Here is a 15,753-nt window from a genome sequence, read left to right as displayed (position 1 = left end):
GGCTGATGGGCTGGCACTGAATGAATTACACACACAATTAAAGACTTGCATAAACTCCTGAACTCAAGCGGAATGTTTCCATTTAATTGCGATCTCCAAAATGATTTTTGTCAGTATAACTGCTTCTTACATATATCATCAATATCAGGCTCGGGATTTTAATTACCATAAAGCAATTCACATGAAAACACTGTAAGCAACATAACATGCTTAATATTTCTTTGACAAATTTTTTCCCAAAGATCTGTACAGAATTAATGTTTGATACAACAATGCTGCTGGAACAAGATCTATCTTTTAAAACATAAACAAACACAAAACTCCTTTTCATCACTGGTTAACAGTTATTTTTAGTGATGTGGTTGGCACTACATCTTAGTGGTAAATAATTCTCATTGGGGCTGAGTATGGGGTATGGGATTATATACCTGTACTTTGTAATGAAGATTCTGCTTTGCTTGTTTCATATGATTATTTGATGGAATATCAGATTACACAATCATAAGATTCTTTTTACTTATTTAAAGTAAAATGACAAATGTTGAAAAATACCTTTAGTACATTGGTGATTTTTAAACTAGAGTGAATATTAAAAATATTAACTAGGGATTGAAAGATTTAGGCCCCAATCCCAAATGCAATGTATGCAAATGCTTAATTTTATTCATGTGAAGAGTCCAGCTGACTTCAGTTGGACTGCTCGTGAGTGACATTAAGCATGTGTGTAAGAGTGCAAGGTTGGGGCCTTACTACGTAGACAGGAGAAATTGTGTTCTGCAGATAAACATTCACAGCACATAAATAAAATCTAGCTTTTTAGAATGTACACACACTGGAAAGAATATTTTAAACTTAAAAGGTGTGTTTTCTCCCTTAATAGCACAAAATGTTATCACTTAATTCAAAAAGTTTTTATTTGTTCCCATCTAGAGAACTAGTTCTCCATCTGCCTGTAAACTTGTATGGAAAACAAACCTAACTCAAGACTGTCTATCATCAGCCGGCACTATTCAGAGGAAATGAAGGCTGGCAATTGTTTCTATATATCTTGTATTAATAATAAACCTTCTCATAGAGAAGAACAGACTTTTAAATATTTTAAATGATATTTACAGCAATAAAAATTCACATTTTCACGCATTAGTGAGACTCTTTAAAATTGTAGACCAGGCAGTTGTCATAGTATCTCTACCCAGTTCCCAGTAACTGCCTCGCCTTCAGCTCTCTAGTACCCAGAGACTTAAACCCTTGATAGTTCTGGCAGGGGGAGAGAGAGAAAATATGTTTCTAGCAGATTTGGACAAAAAATGACAGATCTTTTCAGCCATAGAGTCCCAGCAGCAATCCTATTTCACAGAGCAATACAAGGTAATAACAGTGTATGTTTCCAAACCCATTAGATCTGTCCTGTATGTTTTGTGATGGCAGTGCCTGACTGTAGCAACTGCTCCATGTATGATCCTCCAGTAATCTGGAAGAACTGTACCCATCACATGGCAAGAGAAAAATAGCCCTTCAGAGTGTAGCTGACCCCCGGCCCCTTAGTAGGCAGAGTGCGTGTCTATTGCACCAGTTTTTCCAAAGTATTGGGAAAGGATCACGTGTGTGATTCCTTTCATTGCTATATACACTTTTCTGATAAGTTCAACGTTTCACTGGGAAAGGTGACCTGGAGGGAGCTGCCTTTGGGCATAGAGCTGGCTTCTCCACCAGACCCGACTTCATTCACCAGAAAGACACTCTCCGAGTCCTGTCCCGGCAAAGAGTCTGAGGTCTCTGAGCTGCGTAGTGTCCTCACTGATGTAGTGTCACACTGAGCGAGACCAGCACTGGCTCCCGGCAGCAGCATGCGACCCCCAGTGCTACTTTCGCTTAGCTCTGGAGGGTAGAGCAATGTCTGTGAGGTGCTACTGATTTCCCTCAGTTCCCGAGAGATGAAGGAGGGTGAGTGGCTGGACATGGCGGAGGAGGTTCGGCGGCCATCCGCACAGTTGAAATTGCTGCCAGAGTGTTGCCTTCGAGCCCCTCCAATGCGGCAGAAGAGGCATTTGATTTTCTCTATGACTTTGCTGAGCACTGTCTTGCGGAGGAGGATGTAGATCCATGGGTCCAGGATGGGGTTCACTGAAGCAATGCGGATGGCCTGCAAGTCGGGGTTTTGACTGACGTCCTTCACTACGGCTGGCCGGTACAGTTGGTTCACAAAGACACGTACCTGTCAAGGGGAAGAGAGAGACCCATATTTACAGTTCAATCCAGCAAACCAGAAATGACATTTCAAAGGAGAGATCAGGCTTAGCAATTGCATGTTACAACAAGGGGAGAGGCTGTCAAAGCCACGCTTCTCATGTCAGCAGCTGGTTTATTTTTGGAAAAGACAAAGATCAAGGAATGAACTCTTCTGTAAATTGACCTTTTCTCCTTACTCTTGAGGAAAAGAACTGCTCTCTTTTCCCCTCCTGATTCCTGCCTACACTCCTGAAGTATCCTTATGTCCATGAACCTTTTCAATTTATCCCTAAAGTTTTTTAATTTTCAAATCCCAGGTGGTTGTTTTTCCTTCTCTTTATAGGACCCAGAATTCAAGCTTTATAACCAAATCTTTGCCAGCCAGGGGCGCAGGAGGCCCTAGGTCAATTGAGGAGACCTAATCATTGCATATTTCCTCCAGCAAGGCTCTCATAATTGTATGTTTAAAACCAAATGAAACCCACATTACCAGCTATCAGGCAAACTGGTCTCTGGAGACAAGACCAGATCTGCCTAATCCCTAGTTTAAAAATATCTGTGCTGACAGCTTCCATTATTAGAGCTTCAAGGCAATATTTTAATACCTTCAACGTTCTGCTTGTGGGCGCTTGTTTTAAGAAGTGCTAACAGCTGCCTCTAACTGCCAGATTTTTCATTGATTAGGATGATTCCAGCACTGAGCAGAACTGTAGATCTTCCCACGTGGGTCTGCATCTCGGTTTGGTTTGAAAAGTGACAAAGTAATAACCCTGAAATGTTCAGGATGTTCAGTTAAATTGTTGGGATACACAAGTTTGTTTAAATAGTGTTTCTAAGTAACCACTCGGAAATTTTGTAGTGAATTAACACTTGATTGGGATCTTGTTTATCCATGGTAGCATTTGACTATTCAGGCTCCTTGCTTTAAAGAGAGAGGAAAACAACAGCACAGTTCTAGCTCGTTCATTAAGAGCCCAGTTTTGCAATCACTACTGTGCATAAGATCCAGTCCAACGCTAATGTCAATGGAGTTATTTTTCCAGTGACCTTACTGAGTACTGGTTTGGACATATAGACCTTATGATGTTGAACAATCCCAAGCTGAACAGTTTCAAACAATAACTTTAATTCACAATCAGGACTTGAAATGTGTCCCAGGAATAGGAAAGCCATTGGAAAGCCTTTCCTGTGGAAGACCCTACCTGCTTTGCAGACACTATCAGGTAAGTTTAGGCAAATCGATTTTCCTTATTTGATGTCATAAATATCCAGTACCAATAATAGATTTTATGAAGTCTCCTCTTTGTCTTGACTTCTGAAGTGAATGTTTGTCAGGTTTTGGCCCAGTTGGATACGGTTTCAGACCAGGGGTTTAAATGAAGTGAAGGAAAACATAAGCAAACCTCTGAAGTCATATTTACCAGAAAAGTGTGTGTGAAACAATCCAAGTCTGATGAAAAATTTCACAATTCAGTACAGTAATGTGAGGTTTGGATTGATTCTTCCTACATAGGAATTCAGGACTTGAATTCATTCCAAGAAACTTTAATTCAGCAACTTTATAAGAAAAAAAAAAAAAGCCAGTCCACCTCTTGAGTGGGAATCTGAGTCTAACATGTATAGTGTTAGAAAGATAGTGAGTATGTGATGGTTCCTATGCTGTCCTGCTTAATCTGTAGGAATCATTTTCTGAGCTATCTATATTCAGGAATGTATTCCATTACCTCCTTAAAGTTAGATAATTACTAGGCTGAGATACAAGTATCACTCATAACTGATATAAAAGTAGTACAGGGAGTATCTCTATCAATTTAACTACCAATTAGTTCCTCTTACAGGGATTTTTTTAGTTACTATATTAGGAAGCGAAATTACCACCCTTTCTGACCTGTGTGGTCCCCTTATATCACTGCTTGAGGAACAATTGAAATAAGACATTTAAAATGTATTTCCTCTATACATAAGTAATCCGATTATCTGGCTTGATCACAAAGTCTGATGGAAATTTTACCACTAGGTGGCACCATTGTCACACTTTAAAAGCTCCTCTTCCTGTTAAGTATCCTCGCACCTTCTTGTCAACTGTCTAAATGGGCCATCTTGATTATCGCTACAAAAGTGTTTTTCTCCGCTGACAATAGCTCATCTTAATTAATTAGCCTCTTACAGTTTGTATGGCAACTTTCACCGTGTGTGTGTGTGTGTGTGTGTGTGTGTGTGTGTGTGTGTGTGTATGTATATATATATATATATATATATATATATATATATATATAATATTCTTACTATATGTTCCATTCTATGCATCCGATGAAATGGGCTGTAGCCCACGAAAGCTTATGCTCTAATAAATTTGTTAGTCTCTAAGGTGCCAAAAGTACTCCTGTTCTTTTTGCGGATATAGACTAACACGGCTGCTACTCTTCCTGTCTGTAGTTTGAGGAAACACTGAAGGATCAGTTACTTAACTATGGTACTTGCTTTGACGGGAGAGGTACCCTGAAAGATGTGCAATGGCCAATTTTAAAGTTCTTTGAATGCATGACTAATGCCAAATGCAAACCATGCAGGCACTGAAGAGGTCTGCTGCTTAACTCCCACCCCTCTAAGATGAACTTCTGCACTGAAGCGCTGTCATCTCTCTTACACAGACTCTGTGTCTGAGAACTGGCAGTCAGAACTCCAGAAAGCAGCAGTGTTGGCTTTCTTTGTCATCTGCTCCTTGTTTTTAAAAGCGATTCTTGGAAGTTTCATTTCATTGTTTGTGTATGGAGGAGAAGAAAAATGCTGAAATTTTGAAGAAGAAAAAAAAATCTCCGAAATATAAAGTTTAAATTGCCAGAGAGGATTTTCCTCCTAATCCATTCTCCTAGGAGATTTTTTTTTTAATGCAAAGGACTTCTTCCACAGCAAGTTCAAATATACCCTGCAAATGTATATACATCTGTCTTGCATAGACCATTTCATCTTTGCTGAAGAACTGATACCTGAACTGACAGCTAGGGCTCCATTAGAGAGTATATTGTGGTTAGAAGTACAGTCTTTATTTTCCTTCAGCCCATTCCAACTGACATTTATACTCCGTGTAAACAAGATCAGGAAGACTTCAGCAGGGGAGGAAACAGTATTACTGATACATTCAACTGATACAGCAGGGACATCTTGAAAGAATTTGCCAAAACCGCTCGTAAGAAATGCGTTATTGTTCCAACTTTAAAAGTTGATCTTTTTCATTCTATTTTTACATAGCTGTAATTCTGGACCATAAGTTTAATGTGAATGATTAAAAGGTAAATTTAGTTATCGGCTAGCAGCATCTGAACAGGAAATTCATGTACTTGACACATCCCTTTATGTTTACCTGGCAGAGCTACTGTAATATGAGAATCTCTGTAGGGCTGATGAAATAGTTGATAATGATTTCTGATCACTAACAATGTCTGGTTACATTGTAGCAAATTACCTTATGATGTCTATATTCTGAATAGTCCGCTGACAGATGCATACTAGGTATGGATAAAAGACACTTAATTTGGGCCTACTTTGTGAAAACTTTAGAATGTACACAGCTGTTACTACATTCCCAACAAGCCTACACCACATCTTTTATCACAAAATCCAATGGCATATCAAACTAGTTTTACTAGTACATGCCCATACCAACTGCATGTATCATTATTAATCATATGTCTGGCAAAAAAGAAACTGAATGGATCTGCTGGTTCAGTCATTTCTTAATCAACTGAATTAATATTCACTTACAGCACCTTCTGCAGAGCAACAATTAAGTGCATATAATGTTTTGCTGAAAAATGCTCTTTTACAAGATTGTTTGATGAAGCAAAGTCAGCCTGGCCTCTTAAAATGAGCATCTAACCAATCCATTTGATTACCTTAAGGCAATGGATTACTGCGTACCTGAACTAGTTTAACACTTGAAGTTGTCCAGTTTGAAGTTCTAATTAAAGCAAGAAGCAAACAGGGACTGATCAAACCCTGGCACCAAAACAGGTTTGAACTAGTTAGATTTCTCAACTACAGGAACCAAAGAGTGTGGGGTTTTTTTAAGGTGTATTAATGAATTGCTTCTTGTGGCTGTGTTGAAATTGTTTTGAAGTTTATGCCCAAGTGATTAGATTCTAGAAGCACTTGGCTGCTACTGCTTCTGCTCACACAGTGCAAGAGTCTGGTTTTTGCTTTTCCTTCTGACTAAATGTAAATATAAGTGGCAATTTCTATCCATCTGTAGTACCATCAAGTGCCTTTTATGATAGTTATTATACAGAATAAACAAAGGAGTAGCCTTCTACCCAGTTTTCACCTGTCCTCATAAAAACTTCCCCATATCATATATTGACATACTATTAATAGACACCTAGTTAATAGCAAGCAGGAAACAAATGCTGCAGTTGTATAAGCCAAATATGCTTTGTCCCACAGGGACTTAGTATTTGACATAGCTGACCATGCCATCACTCCAAAATTTAGTCTGCCATCTCACCTCTGGCCATGGACAGTCCTGATACTTCAGAGGAAAATCAAACAAACAACATTAACCACTGGGCCAATTATAAATTAAGTTTAAAAATTCCTTTCTGGGCCCTTCAGGGATCAAATGTATGCAGTGGAATATGAGATTTTATTACCCTTACTACCGTAGTTTACCAAGCTAAATTTATTGTTAGAGATCATTAAATGATCATGACCTTTAAAAATATTTGACCACCTGCAGCAGTGAATTCCAAAATTTGACTATCAATTATCTCTTTACTCTTTTGAGTGTAAAAGCAAAAACACAAACACTAATTTCTACTATGTTTTCAATCAAATCCTCTCTAATATCACCTTTTCCATACCTTTAACTACCTTTACTGCCATTTTGTAAACCTTGCAATCATTTAAATATTTCTTTTAAGGTGAAGTGACCAATGATGAATTCGGATAAACGTCTGGACATATGTTTTGTATTACTTTCTATCTTATTTCCTTTCTTAATTTCCTTCATCAGACTCTTCACCATACCATCCACAATAACTGCAAGTTCAGAGCATACGAGTGTATGTGAAAAATTTTGATTATTTTTGCTAGCATGCATTCCTTTTAGTGTTGTCGGTTCATTTTATGTGCCTTCATGCTCTTTTGTTCTCTCAAGTCCATTTAAAGTTTCTCACAACATTACATAGACTTTATTAATCAATGCCATTTAGTGTCATCATAAAACTTCACTGATTCACTGTCCAAATCATTAAAATATTAAAAACACTGAGCTCTGAGAACATCCCACTGTTACCTTCTGTTCACTATGATTCAGTTTCCTATTGTTTAACCATTCTTTAAATAAAGACAAAACTTTATTTATTACGCCATGGTTATTTGTTTTTCTGAAATTCTTTAAAAACCTTTTGTAAACCTACATAAATGAAGTCCATTGGATCACCTCTATTTTATTATCTCCTGAAAGAGCTCGCTCTGAGAAAGTAAGATGATATGATTCTCTCCTACAGAAGCTATGTTGCTCTGACCCTATTAGGTTATGGTTTATTCAGCTTCTGTCACCAACAGGAAATCAGCTCCTCAGAAAATTTCATAGCCACAAAGAAGCCTCTAAGAAAAAAGAAAAGGAGTACTTGTGGCACCTTAGAGACTAACAAATTTATTTGAGCATAAGCTTTTGTGAGCTACAGCTCACTTCATCGGATGCATTCAGTGGAAAATACAGTGGGAAGATTTATATACACAGAGAACATGAAAAAATGGGTGTAAAGAGAGTGATCACTTAAGGTGAGCTATTACCAGCAGGAGAGTGGCGGGGGTGGGGAGCTTTTTGTAGTGATAATCAAGGGGGGCCATTTCCAACAGTTCACGAGAACATCTGAGGAACAGTGGGGAGTGGGGGATAAACATGGAGAAATAGTTTTACTTTGTGTAATGACACATCCACTCCCAGTCTTTATTCAAGCTTAATGTAATGGTGTCCAGTTTGCAAATTAATTCCAATTCAGCAGTCTCTCGCTGGAGTCTGTTTTTGAAGTTTTGTTGTTGTAATATTGTGTCTTTTAGGTCTGTAATAGAATGACCAGGGAGATTGAAGTGCTCTCCGACTGGTTTTTGAATGTTATAATTCTTGACGTCTGATTTGTGTCCATTTATTCTTTTACGTAGAGACTGTCCAGTTTGACCAATGTACATGGAAGAGGGGCATTGCTGGCACATGATGGCATATATCACATTGGTAGATGTGCAGGTGAACGAGCCTCTGATATTGTGGCTGATGTGATTAGGCCCTATGATGATGTCCCCTGAATAGATATGTGGACACAGTTGGCAACGGGCTTTGTTGCAAGGATAGGTTCCTGGGTTAGTGGTTCTGTTGTGCAGTGTGAGGTTGCTGGTGAGTATTTGCTTCAGGTTGGGGGGCTGTCTGTAAGCAAGGACTGGCCTGTCTCCCAAGATCTGTGAGAGTGATGGGTTGTCCTTCAGGATAGGTTCTAGATCCTTAACGATACATTGGAGAGGTTTTAGTTGGGGGCTGAAGGTGATGGCTAGTGGCATTCTGTTATTTCCTTTGTTGGGCCTGTCCTGTAGTAGGTGACTCTGGGTACTCTTCTGGATCTGTCAGTCTGTTTCTTCACTTCAGCAGGTGGGTATTGTAGTTGTAAGAATGCATGATAGAGATCTTGTAGGTGTTTGTCTCTGTCTGAGGGGTTGGAGAATGCAACTGCAAATGCAGTTGTATCGTAGAGCTTGGCTGTAGACAATGGATCATGTGTTGTGGTCTGGATGAAAGCTGGAGGCATGAAGGTGGGAATAGCAGTCAGTAGGTTTCCGGTATAGGGTGGTGTTTGTGACCATCGCTTATTAGCACCGTAGTGTCCAAGAAGAGAATCTCTTGTGTGGACTGGTCCAGGCTGAGGTTGATGATGGGATGGAAATTGTTGAAATCCTGGTGGAATTCCTCAAGGGCTTCTTTTCCATGGGTCCAGATGATGAAGATGTCATCAATGTAGTGCAAGTAGAGTAGGGGCATTAGGGGACAAGAGCTGAGGAAGCATTGTTCTAAGTCAGCCATAAAAATGTTGGCATACTGTGGGGCCATGCAGGTACCCATCGCAGTGCCGCTGATTTGAAGGTATACATTGTCCCCACATGTGAAATAGTTATGGGTGAGGACAAAGACACGAAGTTCAGCCACCAGGTTTGCCGTGACATTATCAGGGATACTGTTCCTGATGGCTTGTAGTCCACCTTTGTGTGAAATGTTGGTGTAGAGGGCTTCTACGTCCAGAGTGGCTAGGATGATGTTTTCAGGAAGATCACCGATGGGATTGTAGTTTCCTCAGGAAGTCAGTGGTGTCTCGAAGATAGCTGGGAGGGCTGGTAACGTAGGGTCTGAGGAGGGAGTCTACATAGCCAGACAATCCTGCTGTCAGGGTACCAATGCCTGAGATGATAGGGCGTCCAGGATTTCCAGGTTTATGGATCTTGGGTAGCAGATAGGTTCCTGGGTTAGTGGTTCTGTTGTTCTATCCTTGCAACAAAGCCCGTTGCCAACTCTGTCCACATATCTATTCAGGGGACATCATCATAGGGCCTAATCACATCAGCCACAATATCAGAGGCTCGTTCACCTGCACATCTACCAATGTGATATATGCCATCATGTGCCAGCAATGCCCCTCTGCCATGTACATTGGTCAAACTGGATAGTCTCTATGTAAAAGAATAAATGGACACAAATCAGATGTCAAGAATTATAACATTCAAAAACCAGTCGGAGAACACTTCTATCTCTCTGGTCACTCGATTTACAGACCTAAATGTGGCAATACTTCAACAAAAAAAACTTCAAAAACAGACTCCAACAAGAGACTGCTGAGTTGGAATTAATTTTCAAACTGGATACAATTAACTTAGGCTTGAATGGAGACTGGGATTGGATGTGTCATTATACAAAGTAAAACTATTTCCCCATGTTTATCCTCCACCCCCCACTGTTCCTCAGACGTTCTTTTCAACTGCTGGAAATGGCTCACCTTGATTATCACTACAAAAAGCCCCCCCCCCCCACCTCCGCTCTCCTGCTGTTAATAGCTCACCTTAAGTGATCACTCTTCTTATGATATAGGCTACTCTAAAAGAAGCCTTTGTGTCTGCCTTACGTAACTGCAGAGTGCCACCAATGATATCTGGATGCTCCTCTTACTTATCAGAACAGACTATTCTGTAATAAGTGAGACATATCAGTTCCCTCTGTAGTGATGGCTCTAAGTTTAATCAACAGGATCTGCGTTGGCTCATAAAATGTATAGGCAGGTTAATGATTTTCCAGTCTTTCTGCCCAGTGTCTGCTTTTAAAGGTATATAGCAAATTCATACCTTCCCTCCACTATTCCACACCTTATTTCCTTCAGAACTCTAAGGGCATGTACACACAAAGTCGTACCACTTTAACTACACCAGTGTCATTGAAGATGGCCAACCCCACACGTGTGGCTGCAGTTATAATGGTGTAAAGATGTTTAGATGGTTATAGCTTAAGCCTGGTCTATGCTTAAAAGTTGTTGATATGGCCACATCAGGGTGTGAAAAGAATGTTTCCCTCAACCTAGCTAACGTAGCACGGAGAGGTGGTGTTCCTACAGCTATGGTAAAAACCCCTTCGGTTGGGAGTCTGTTGCGCCCACAGTACAAAGTTATGCCAGCACAGTGATGTGCCAAAGCTATGCCACTATAGTCCCCGTAGTGTAGACATGGCCTGAAACAGTTAAATCAGTACAACATCTATGTGTGGATCAGCCCTTAGGTCTTGCAGTCACTGCTAAAACGGTGTGTTTTACCTCAGGGTAACCAATGTGCATGAGCTATCCTGAGTTAAAAACAGTGAAGATCAGGCACTTTAGTTTTACCATGAGGTAAAGTAGGCAAGGCCAGCCCAAGATCGGAGTATAGAGTTGACCTCCCCTCGCTTACCTTGCTGTAAAACTAAAAGGGCCTTGTCTACGCTCTGTTTTTACCTCAGGACGCATGTTTCCCTGAGATACAAAGTACCACATTTTTGGCAGTGAGGACAAGACCTGAGCTGGGTGCAGCACACTGAGACATCTTTTCTCTTGGCACCTGCCTGCTCCCATAGTTTATGCAGTCACCAGCATGCCATCAGTGGGCTTTCCACCAAAACCGCTCACCCCCCAAGACCATTAATTTTGATTGTCAACAATCTAGTTGCCTTTCTTAATAGAGCCAACCCCCTTCCCCATGTTTTGGTTATTCTTTTTGTAAAAGATTCTCCAGCTCCTAATGAAATTGAACCATTTCTCTTTGCATTAGGCACTGACGCTTCTTAGTTCCCCCTCTCTATCTGGTCTTGCACGTGAGACTCCTATCATTTTGAAAAAACTGTTAGGGACCTTGAACTGAAACCTTTCACCCACTCATTTATATTCCTTGAACTCAAACCTTTCACCCACTTGTTTATATTTAGCTTTCAGATCCTTTCTCTTGCATTTAGCTATATCCCTTCCAATAATATAGTATTAAAATATTTTTCAAAGTACAATGTCAGTTTAATCTAATTAAGTATCTTCAGTCCAGTGTCAGGAGGTTAGGTTAACAATTATATGACCTGATTGTTGATTGGGTAGGAAAACAGATTAACTGCACAGTTTCTGATCTTGGACTACACAGCTCTAAGCACTGTTCTTGGATCTGATGTGTGCACACACGTGCACACGCACACTGTATATACACTGATACAAAAACCATGCTTTAATTGAGCCAACCTTCCAATTCTTAAGACTTTTGCAAGACATTAAGATGTTTTGCAAGCAATAACATGGCAAAGTAAGCAGTTGTGCCAGGGTGCACTGCAAAACATTAGGCTGAAGGCCAAGTGGCTGCCATCAAACTGCCAGGATCCAGGCACAGTTTGCATCCAGAAGCTGCACTTCACTAAATTTTATACATGTTAGTAATGTGGCAAAACTGGCCTGACCCCTGCAATTATACTATTTACCTGAATAGTTCACGATCCTAGTTGGCCAATCATAGTTCACCCTCATTATGTGGCTCCCTGTTATAATAACCCTGATATGGGGCTATTCCAGGATAGCTGCCACTTACAGTAAATGCCATTACAATTAACTGTGTTCTAAAACCACCTCTTTCTAATAACACTCCTACTGCTCAGCTCAGAAGACCCTGTTTTGGGAGGGTAGCAACTATGCATAGCCAACTGTGTATTCTTTTGATCTATCTGAGTCAACAAGAGAGAGAAGTTTGCCAAGTTTTATTTGCAATTTTGTATTGAGTGGTAAGCACTGACTGAGCCCGAAAACTGGTATTTTTGGTATTGACTTCCCCTGCAGTTAGGTGGAGGGCAAGAAGAAGGTGTAGTTCACTAATCAAAGATTGGATCCTACTCCCATTGATGTCCATTGCACCAATGGTAGTAGCTGCAAGATTGGGCCCCAAGTGATCTGTTCATCTGTTTTAGGAAGTTAGACAGTTATCAGTGATCATGCCCAGTACTAACGTGATCTCTAGATTACTTAAGGCCAGATTCTGCCACTTTTGCTCAAGCTGAGAAATCAGCAAGAGTCCCCACACATTAAGGCATGACTCAAGAAGGTAAGGGTGGTAGACTCTATCCCTATGATAGTAAACTTGTCAGGACGGGGAGCTTGTTTTTGTATTTTCTGTGAAGTGCACAGCACCACTGTTGGTGCTAAATACATAATAACCTCGTTTTCCTCTGTGTCTTAAGAAATGCCATAACCTTCAGCAACACTGTAAATACTTTAAAAATGCATTAAGCGTCCTCAGGCCTATCCCAAGCCACATTCACTTGCAGTTTGATTTAAAAACAGATTTTAAGATACCTTACAGTCTTGCCAGAATTTTGCTATGATATTTCTCTGAGATACTGAGGAAGCCACTCTTTTTTGGTCACATTTTTAACACTACAATGTCAAAGGCACCTGGAGCCAAGGATAAGCATTTATTTTTGTTACCATTCTAAATCAAAATAAGTTTAGATCACTGCCTATGTGAGTGTAATCTCATTAGAATTGTTTTAGTGACTTGTGAGAGCCCCGAAAGCAGAAGCCTTGTCCTACAGCCACAGACTAAAAGGAGGTGGGTGGGTTTTTCCCCAGAGTACTTGGTGGTGGGGAAGACAGACAGGGCAGTGCAGTGTTACTTACCACCAGAGGAATGGAGCAGATGACCACAACCAGAGAGGTGGCAATAAGCAAAATGACCATCTGGATCTCTGCTCCGGCCATGCGACGAAAGCTCCTGCGCCGGCGAAAGTCAGACAAGCGATTGGCAGTGTTGTCTGTGCCCAGGGAGGTGCGTCGCATGAACTGGCGGTGCATGCGAATCAGGGCCACACACACCAAGACATTGCAGACTACCGTGACCATGATTAGGAAGGAGCTGAAGCCGGCATACATGTAGGAGTAGGCGGCATGGGTGGCCACCTCGGTCTTCCAGTCTATGAAACACCAAGTCTTGGGGTACTGGAAGGTAGATTTGCCCAGTCCCATGCTGGGCAGGGCGCAGAACAGCACATTGGAGACATAGATGGCAAAGAGAGTGAGCCCCGCCAGCTTCTTATCCACATAATGGTTGTAGAAATAGGCATGGTTAATGGCCAGGTACCTTTCTATAGACATGGCACAGATGATGCTGAGGCCAGAGAGCCCGAAGAAAAGGAGGATGAAGGAGCTGTATTCACACAGTGCTAGTCCACCCGGCCAGCGGTTCTGCAGGTATGTGGCAATAGTGACTGGGCTCACCAGACAGGTCCCCAAGAGGTCAGTGATTGCTAGCCCACAGACCAGCGTGTAAAAAGTGGTCTCCTTCTGCTCCTTCCTGGACTTGCAAAGCACCACGATGGCGATCAGGTTGCCCACCACCCCAAAAATGAACATGACAGTGGGGATGGTGGGGGGCTGGCCGTCCCCATGCTCACTGGTGGAACTGTTTGCTGTTGTGTATACGGTGGTGTTGTCAAAAGACATGATGATGAAGATTCTGTTGTTGTGGGTCAGTAGGGGAGATGACAACAAAAGTGGATCCAAAAATGCAGTTCAAAGACAAGTCCCTCCCCTGCCCTTCCCCACAAAAGGTCAATGAACAAACTGGAGTTCAAGACAAAAGAGCTTCAGTTAAAAAACCTCTGCATTTCAAGGCCAGGGGCATGAGCTTAAAAAGCACCTGAACTCAAGAATAAAACAGACGCAGGGGAAAGGGAAGCCACACACACACACACACACACACACACACACAAAAGCCTTGTAATTCAGAAAAGCTGCAGTTAATGGTTTTTCTTCCTACAGCTTTTGTTGTGGCTGCTGTGCTATCAGTTTCTGAGCAGGTTCTTGCACTTTCCAAAGTTCAGCTCAGAAACACATCCCAGCATCGGAGAGTGGGGACTTTCCCCCTTTCCGCTGCCAGCTGCTCCTGCCCGTGTCCTTGCCCCTCAACTTGGCACACTCAAAATCTTCCCAAGGGGCTTCCTCCAGAAGGAGGTTCAGACGGATCCTTGAGGCAGCGGAGCTGCTTTCCCAAGCCGGGTCGTTGGCCGTGTGGGTCCTGCCCCTGCGCGCCCCCAGCTGCTGAGTCCAGATCCCTCGAGACGTGGAAAGAAGGATTCAGAGGGGCCGGGCGGCGACGGTCCCAGCCCAAGCGTGGCCAGGACCCGTTGCGGTGGAGTTACCGGAGCGGCGGGCGGCGATGGCAGGTGCGCGTCTCTCCTCCCAGGCGCCTGGACTGGGCGGCTGGCAGCTCGGTGCGGAGAGTCCCATGCAGCCCGGCCGTGCGAGCGCTGCCAGTGGCTGGCCGCTGCAGCTCATCCCCGTCGGAGCATGTGCTGCCGTGTGTGTCAGGCGCTCAGGCGGGGCGCGCCTTCGCTGCCTTCACGTTCCTCCGGCGGGGGAGGGGCAGCTCCCGGGGCTCCTCCCAGGCTCCTCCCCCGATCGGCCGGGGGGCGGGGAGGGAGGCCACCGCCCGCGGGCGCTACCGCCCCGGCGCAGCGAGCATCGAACGGGCTGCGGGGGGAGACACCGGGCCGGGGGGGGACACTGGGAATTGGGGGCCGGGGAGGGAGACCAGGGCGGGGCTGGGGGGGGACACTGGGAGTTGGGGGCCAGGGAGGAAGACCAGAGCGGAGCCGGGGGGGGACACTGGGAATTGGGGCTCGGGGAGGGAGACCGGAGCAGAGTGGGGCTGGGGGGGCCACTGGGAATTGGGGGCCAGGGAGGGAGACCAGACCAGAGTGGGGCTGGGGGGCGCACTGGGAATTGGGGGCCGGGGAGGGAGACCGGAGCGGGGCTGGGGGGGGACACTGGGAGTTGGGGGCCAGGGAGGGAGACCGGAGCAGAGTGGGGCTGGGGGGGCCACTGGGAATTGGGGGCCGGGGAGGGAGACCGGAGCAGAGTGGGGCTGGGGGGGCCACTGGGAATTGGGGGCCGGGGAGGGAGACCGGAGCAGAGTGGGGCTGGGGGGGCCACTGGGAATTGG

At 43.3% G+C, this 15,753-nt stretch overlaps 1 protein-coding gene across 1 annotated transcript; it reads right to left on the bottom strand.

Annotated features, from left to right (window-relative positions):
- Window positions 1-63: 63 nt before the first annotated feature.
- PTGER4 (prostaglandin E receptor 4) lies at window positions 64-15,145 on the bottom strand. The gene is made up of 2 exons (XM_038401739.2): window positions 13,431-15,145; window positions 64-2,215 (listed from the first exon to the last, which is right to left on the bottom strand). The coding sequence occupies exons 1-2, from the start codon at window positions 14,250-14,252 to the stop codon at window positions 1,622-1,624; spliced, it is 1,416 nt and encodes a 471-aa protein (XP_038257667.1). The 5' UTR covers window positions 14,253-15,145; the 3' UTR covers window positions 64-1,621.
- Between the last annotated feature and the right edge of the window lie 608 nt (window positions 15,146-15,753).

Source organism: Dermochelys coriacea, chromosome 5 (assembly GCF_009764565.3).
Source record: "Dermochelys coriacea isolate rDerCor1 chromosome 5, rDerCor1.pri.v4, whole genome shotgun sequence".
Taxonomy (NCBI): Eukaryota; Metazoa; Chordata; order Testudines; family Dermochelyidae; genus Dermochelys; species Dermochelys coriacea.
This window is presented reverse-complemented; position numbering and strand designations above follow the sequence as displayed.

Excerpts from the sequence above, each read along its gene's own strand:
- PTGER4 (XM_038401739.2), bottom strand. The coding sequence starts at position 14,252 with ATGTCTTTTGACAACACCACCGTATACACAACAGCAAACAGTTCCACC. Across the intron at positions 2,216-13,430 it reads TCTGCTCCATTCCTCTGGTG|GTACGTGTCTTTGTGAACCA; the intron begins GTAAGTAACACT and ends TCCCCTTGACAG.